Source organism: Solea senegalensis, linkage group LG5 (genome assembly GCF_019176455.1).
Source record: "Solea senegalensis isolate Sse05_10M linkage group LG5, IFAPA_SoseM_1, whole genome shotgun sequence".
Lineage (NCBI taxonomy): Eukaryota > Metazoa > Chordata > Actinopteri > Pleuronectiformes > Soleidae > Solea > Solea senegalensis.
In genome coordinates, this window is record NC_058025.1 from 20,894,004 (window position 1) to 20,901,663 (window position 7,660).

At 37.6% G+C, this 7,660-nt stretch overlaps 1 protein-coding gene across 1 annotated transcript; it reads right to left on the minus strand.

Moving 5' to 3' along the window:
- Nucleotides 1-1,100: 1,100 nt before the first annotated feature.
- On the minus strand, nucleotides 1,101-7,078 carry si:dkey-283b1.6. The gene is made up of 4 exons (XM_044027210.1): nucleotides 7,015-7,078; nucleotides 2,067-2,132; nucleotides 1,431-1,707; nucleotides 1,101-1,326 (listed from the first exon to the last, which is right to left on the minus strand). Exons 2-4 carry the CDS (start codon nucleotides 2,096-2,098, stop codon nucleotides 1,186-1,188), a joined length of 450 nt encoding a protein of 149 aa, XP_043883145.1. The 5' UTR covers nucleotides 2,099-2,132; nucleotides 7,015-7,078; the 3' UTR covers nucleotides 1,101-1,185.
- Between the last annotated feature and the right edge of the window lie 582 nt (nucleotides 7,079-7,660).

The window sequence follows — 7,660 nt, forward strand, 5'->3', positions numbered from 1 at the left end:
CCTTGCAGTGCAATGTTTCACTGACATGACATCATTTGGAATGTATTACATCATTTCCTTACATTTACAGCTCATTTGTCTTACCTTGACGAACTCCTTCCACAGACTCATTCTCAATATTATGACCAATATGACATTAGACTGTGAAACACGGTCAAAGAGGGAGTTAGTGTTTCGCACAAATACAGTCCCATCTGTTTTGAAATTATGATCACATTTGGATATGGTGACATTTATATATTTTGTCATTTTGAAACACATTTTTGATCAAAGTGCTTTTCTTTGACAACAGGGTGGATGTTGACCCTTGGCCATGAAGCAGGAAGTTTATAAAAAGAAGATGATCTATAATCATAAGTAGATTTTCTAATCTGGCCCAAATTTCGAATATTTAGGCACAAGTATCACAAGAAGTCCCAGAGAACTGGATATTTGCTCCTTTTTTTCTCCATAAACCATAGAAGTGATTGTGCATGGAAGTCTGTGTAGATCAACAGTTTCTGATACACACAGATCTGTCTCACTAAAGTCAGTGTTTCTCAATCCTGGAAACATCATCTACATGTTTCCCTGGTCCAACACACCCAATTCAAATGGTCAGCTCATCGACAAGATCTGCAAAAGCCTGATAACAACGCGTTCATTTGAATCAGGCGTGTTGGAGCAGGGAAACATCTAAAACATGGCATGGGCACAGGGTCATGAGGACCAGGATTGAGAAACACTGACTTATGTCACCTTTCTTACCTATTCTGCGGTTTGGTTTGAACATCAGCATGTAATAATAATAACAACAACAATAATAATAATAATAATAATAATCCCACAATTTACAGGTAAGGGGCAGGTCTGTATTTACAGTATGTGCAGGACTTTGATCACTTTGACACTTTATTGTACAGTCTCAAACCAAATGCTTTCTATCCTTTAATAAATTGAAACCCTCGCATAGAACAGGGGTTTGATCCAGTGTCACCAGAAAGGGGGGAAGTAAAAAAAATAAAAATAAAAAATGAAAGAATATACAGAAAAGTTTAATTACCTGAGAACGAGGTGCTAATTGCACTATCTGGTCTTTTTCAAAAGTCATTCCCACTTCATTTTGTTGCTGCTTCAGCATTATCTCTGTGCCATCATTGCATGTTTTACCAACAAAAATAAAATACCATAAAGTCCACATGAGCTTTACGATTCAGCGCGACCATGATCAAGGCTGTGTGTAACTCCATCGTGTTCCACGTCTGTGTGTGACTGGGTTGGGTTTGGATGCACAGGGAAGTTATGTTCTGTGTAAGCAGGAGGAAGGTCGTCAGGTTTCAATCCCAGCTGAAAAACAGAGACACAGAGTTCAGGCTTAAATGCACACTGAGGTTTATGATTTGTGTCCTTTCTGCAGTGGTGTTAGGGGACTTGGGGACAGAATCAATCACCTCATTATAGGAAGGCGGGGCCCCACAATAAGCAGTGCTGTACTGTGGAGGTGTGTGGAGCTCCTGGCTGAATCGAGACACCCTGGCGTCTTCAACGTCTGTCTGTGACATGCTTCCAGGGATGGGGATGAAGTAAATAGGTGGCGGGCGCCCGTCCTGCTCGCTGCGCCTCCATACCTCTCTCTCAATCTCCTCCTGCCGCAGGCGACTGCATGCCCTGCAGAAGGTGGTGCAGAACATGATGGAGAGTCCGAAGCCCAGGATGCCCAGGAAGATCCTGAAGAAGAAGAGGAGAAATGAACCATCAATGACAGGAAAAAAAACACAATAAAACAAACAAACATTGCTGATATGGCCAGCCAATCAAACTTCATTTATATCTAATTTTTCACACAAATTTTAATTTATAGTGAATTTAATATATATGTATATTAAATTCTGTATATATTCTATATATATATATATATATATATATATACTGTATATATGTGTGTATATATGTATATATTGATTAATTAAATAATCAAATAAATGATTTACAATTACACATTACAAATTATACATTTTAATTGAATTGTTATTTTATTAGTTTCATATTTTTGATTAATAAATTATTAATAAGGAAACGTGTCTCACTCTAGAAGAGGAATGGTGTCAAAGGGGGACATTAAAGCTGTGTGGACAAACCAGTGAGGAAGAAACCTAAATGGGGAAACAAGCAAAACATGGTATATTAATATTCCCACTTATTAATAATTAATATTTCTGTTACTGTAGCTGCTCAACTTTATTCACTTCTACCACTCATACTTTATAAAACTTACTCTTCTTGAGTAATCACACCAGCTTGTTATTTTTCCCTTTTTTCACGATCAACATGGATAGTTTGATCTGAAGTCCCATAAATGTCCCAGAGACCTGAGGGAACTTAATTTCTATGAGTATAGGTTTAGAATGAACAGACTTATTTGTCCTGTCTCATATTTTTATGGCAACATGTCTGTGAAGGTTCCTAATCGCGCAGGTCATATGGTTTGTATTTACATAGGTCATAGTCATCTTCAGTAGGTAACTGGTGGCGACTGGATTTGGTGAAGTTTGAACACTCTTATCCAAGAGGCTCTCTCACCTCGCGATACGTCTTCAAACTCCAGTCGCCTCCAGCTAACTGCTGAATTTACCCATGAGGCTATGGTTTTACAGCCATTTAGTCTGTGAGAGCACTAACTGCCGTTATTACGCAACGATATCAGAGTGGTGCAGTAGCTCAGTGAGCTGTGAGTCAGAGTTATCTCGGGTAGATCACATGACACCTCACGTCGGATCAGCTTGACATCGACCGAAATAAAAGCGACGCATTTTTACTTGTCAGCCTGCTTGGATGTGATTTCAACAGAAAATCCAGACCCACAGCCTGACATCGCCTCACGTCATCTCTGTTTCCACGTGTCTTAGGGATTAGGGAAGTGACAGTCTCTGAAACACTTCAAATAATAAATTGTAATTACTTGACTTGATGTTCTTTAACATACAATTAATTTGTTTAAATGATGTATGGATTATCGGTGCATTTATCACATGACTTGTCATTTTAATGTCAACACCCTAGAAAGCTTTGTTGTGATATTCATTATCTCTAACTAAGCTTTAGCCTTTGTCTATCCAGTTCACTTCAAGAAAGTCTGGCTCTGTAACAGGTTCTCCAAAGACCTGGGGGCCAATGAGCATCTAGTCAGTTCAAGAGGGGCCGGTCCAGAGAAGTTAAGTGGGGAAACAACTGTGGGCAATATGACCTTAAAATGTAAGCACCATATTTCATCAGGATATCATAATAAAAGATATTTGTGATGATATTTCAAAGAACTTCAAAATAAAAGTGTGTGTTTTGATATGGAATGATGCATACTTCACAGTAAAAAAACAAAACAAAAACATTTATGATGCCAAATGGATCCATAAATAACAAAAACATAAAAAAAATCAGTCAATATTATGTGGAAGACTGTAAGTTAAAACAATTCAACAAACTCTCACAGTCCAAAAACATGCAGATTTGGGGATGAGGCAAATTGGACAGTCTTTTGAACGTGAGTGAAAGGTTGTTTGTGTCTGTGGCCCTGTGATGGACTGATGACCTGTCCAGCATAGACCCCGCCTTTCACCCTATGCCAGCTGGGATTGGCTCCAACCCTCATGTGGAGGATAAAGTTGTACAAATGAATGAATGAATATTTAGTATTCTGTCTATATTCTATCACTTCACTGGCAGCTGCGCCTAAGCCATGTGTTGTGTTTAGAAGCGCATTTAATGTAATTATGACATTATATTAAGTGGCGGGCAGTATAAAATTGATTGAGGGCCAGGATTTGGCCCACGGGCCACAAGTTTGAGACCTCTGGGTTAGAGGCATCTGTAACATTGATGAACACATTCTCAGGGTTTTCATAAAGGAATGTTTGGCGGCTGCCCTATTGGTCACTTTATAGCAGGTAAATCACTTTAGTCGCGCTGCAACTGTCAGAGGTCATGATGAAGCAATACTGACACGACTGTGTGGTTTCTTTGTTTTATTGTTGTTGTTTTTTAGTGGCAGAAATATTGTAAAAAATGATTCAGTCCTTCACATTATTACCCGATCATTGAATAACAGCAAATAATATCATCTAAATCTATGTATTACCCTTTAATACTGCATACAGGATACAGGATTTATTTCCTTCAGGAACTTCATCCCATGGCTAACATAGGTCGAGTGCTATATGATGTAACATGAGGTGATGATGTTTCGACACACCCACAGTCAAGTTTATAATCAGTCCTTTAAAAAACAACAACATGGGATTACACTACCTTAAAATCCCAGCAACAGTTTAATAAATTCAAATAAATGTCAGTGGGGTCACAATCCTGTTTTAGTTCTAGTGCTTGGATATATTTGGATTTTTATTTTCTTGATTTGTCCTTATGAATCTTTTATATTCACTGGGATCATGTCTTTTTATGGATTTTCTGTTATTTGTTTGTTTGCTTTCCCGCCTTTTACATTACTAATATATCTCTGCATCATTGCAGTGATAAATGACAGTATCAAAACATTGTTGAATTGAGTGTTGAATTTCTGATCTAATTAAAAAAGACAAAATTGTGGATGTGGTGCTGCTTCAGGCCAAGTAGTAACCAGCTGTTACATCACCCATAAGAATCTGAACTCCTGTTCACAGACAAGTTTACAGACATCACCTGCAAGCAGGCTCCTTAAAGATATCAGCTTACAATAATACTTATGTCGACTCATGTTGGCCATATTTAACCCTTGGTAAATTGGTAGATTTACTGTAGGAAACATATGGAAATCTTGGGGGATGTAAAACATCTTCATGCTTTACAAAATGCATTTTTTAGTCTTCTTATGTGTTGTTGAATCAAAGTTATGATTCATTTATTAAAGTAGCAGAAATTGAGCAGGAGTCACAAAATAGACTGCTCTTGTATTTTATTTTTGTTCATAAAAACGAACTTTGAACTGTGACATTTGTGACATTTTCAAATGTCACAAATTAAATCTGATTTTAAACATTTTGAGTACTTTTTAGTACTAGTTGGTGAAATAAAAAAAAAACAATCATTAGATTGCCTATATTGTGCTGAAAAAAAAGACACTCTATATTGTACATTCTTAAGACCTCTGTATATACTGTACATTTTAACTTTGTAACGGCTAATTACATATTAATCACAGACATGACTTGCGAAATTGACACAATGTTGTACTGAATAATACCTGGAACTCGTGATGGAGACTATTAACTCCTCAGAGAAATGTTCACTGACTTAAATCAAATGAGAAGCAGGCTGATTTCTCCACTTGTGTATGTATATATATATATATATATATATATATACACACATATAAACATATAAAAACAGTCTACGCTTTAGGTTCACATGCCCACTTTGTAAACTACTGGAACATAATTTTGAATCATCACACACACACACAAGTATTATCAATATCTAAACTGTTAGTTTCAGTAAACAAACACTACACATTATAGTTTGTGCGTTCATATATTTGAATGAAAAGCATGGAAGGAGCGATGCGTTCACCACACGCCTCTTCATACGAGACAATGCAAACTCAATACGTTGCCTCACGACGGCCTGCAGGTATGAGGAAGTGATAGATCTGTCACAGCACTGCAAACACTGGTGACCCGAGTAGGTCACCTGTCAAGTTTCAAGCCTGGTTAAAGAACTGGTGATTGATCTGTGGAGGGCAGCATTGCACCTCTGAGTGTACAGACTGCCGGGACATTTGGGAAGAGGAGGAAAATGTTTGAAGCCTGTCATGTGACCCCGTTATATGGTTAACTGGCAGAAGGAACGATGAAACCACCTTGGATTAACAGAGATTATGTCCTTGTGATGTAATGTATGCCTCATGATGACGATTGGTTAATCCTAAATAAGACGTAATTCAAGTGAATATATTACTAATTTCCTAACGTCATAGTGATATCTTTATGATGTAATTTCTGCCATTAAAACAGATTTCTATCTCCATGAGCTTCAGGTCATGTTAGTGCTCTTGTAGAGATGTCTCCACAGTGTACTTGTAGATTTGGTACGAGGTATTATTTTCCGTGGTGTCACTTTTCATATGATGGCATATGATAAGTGGGAATCATTTTCTATCAATACAAGCTTTAGAGGATTATCTCTCAAACCTCATTATTTACAGAGGTATCCAAGAATGATTTTCTTGACCTTTTACCTTTGACCAATCAGGTCCAAACATTTGGTGAAGACCCCTCAATTAGTCCGTTTTGTTGAACTGAACAAAGTACGTGGCTAAATATTCAGTTCGTAAATGTGTTTGTACTTTATGTTCTCAAAGATTTGTCATCGTTCTCCAGGGGGAAACCACATACTGTATAGTGTCTCTTATGTGAGTGATGATTCTTTGCTAAATGTTCAGATAAACTGGGTCAAGAATATTCTCATACTTCTTAAACTTCTGTCATAGTTTCACTACACAAATAATTAAAGGTGAAGAGAAGATTAGATTTACAAAAAAGTTAGTTCAGCAATCGGTATATTAGGACTATAATATAGTCGTATAGTATATCACAACATAGTGTATTACACTGTGTCCCAAGGTCAACCATAGCACTAACCCACACTTAACAAGCTCTATCTGTAACTTGATTGTTTTTTATCTCATGAGATGGAAGCTACAAGGCCATGTTATATTAATATTTAATATTTGCTATAACATGATCTTTAGGACAGCAACAAATTTGCAGAAAACTTGTCTCGTCTTTCCCCTTTTCCCTCTCTGATCAAGTCGTCTGCATGAGTTTTGATCTGCACGTTAAAAAAACTCGAATCACAGGAGAGGTTTGGGAGGTCAAATTTCACAAAACACGGTCAGTCAACGCACTATAACAGAGGCCACGTCTGTAAATATTGACTGAACAAACATCTGCTTCTGATTTTCACGTGATTACACTGAGATGAAATCGTGTAGTGAAGTGGCTTCACAATCAGGAAGTGGAAAAAAAAAGTGCATTTGGCTCTTACCTTCAGGAGACGACTCTGTTCAGGTGGTGGACAAACTCAGTGGAGCAGAAGGCGTTTTTTATTGTGGGTGTGCTCATGAGGGGGCAGAGTGTGTGTGTGTGTGTGTATGTGTGTCCAGGTATTACTAATGTTGTGGGGACCTAAACCTGTTTACACAGTCACATTATGGGGACTTGTCCTCCTTGTGGGGACAAAAAGCAAGTCCCCATAACGTAAATTACTACATTTTAAGGTGAAGATATGTTTTAAGGTTAGGTTAGGGTTAGGTTAGGGTTAGGGTTAGGGTTAGGGTTAGGATTAGGCCAGTAGTAATTGTGGTTAAGGTTAGAGTAAGTCTCCAAGAAATGAATGTAAGTCAATGCAATGTCCCCTCAAGTCATGAATGTGTGTGTGTGTGTGTGTGTGTGTGTGTCCATGCACTAATGCAGTGAGTGTAAAAACACCAACCCCTAAAATTCATACAGCAACAAAAGCGTCCTTATGATTATATCCACAATGTGTTAACATTGAAACTCAAGTGTTACGCATGTACATAAATATATGGTATAAAATCTCATATATAGGTATAATCTACGTGTGTGTTTTATCATTTGGACACTATGTTTTATTAGTTTGTGCTAAAGGTCCATCAGAAGAATTTATGGCA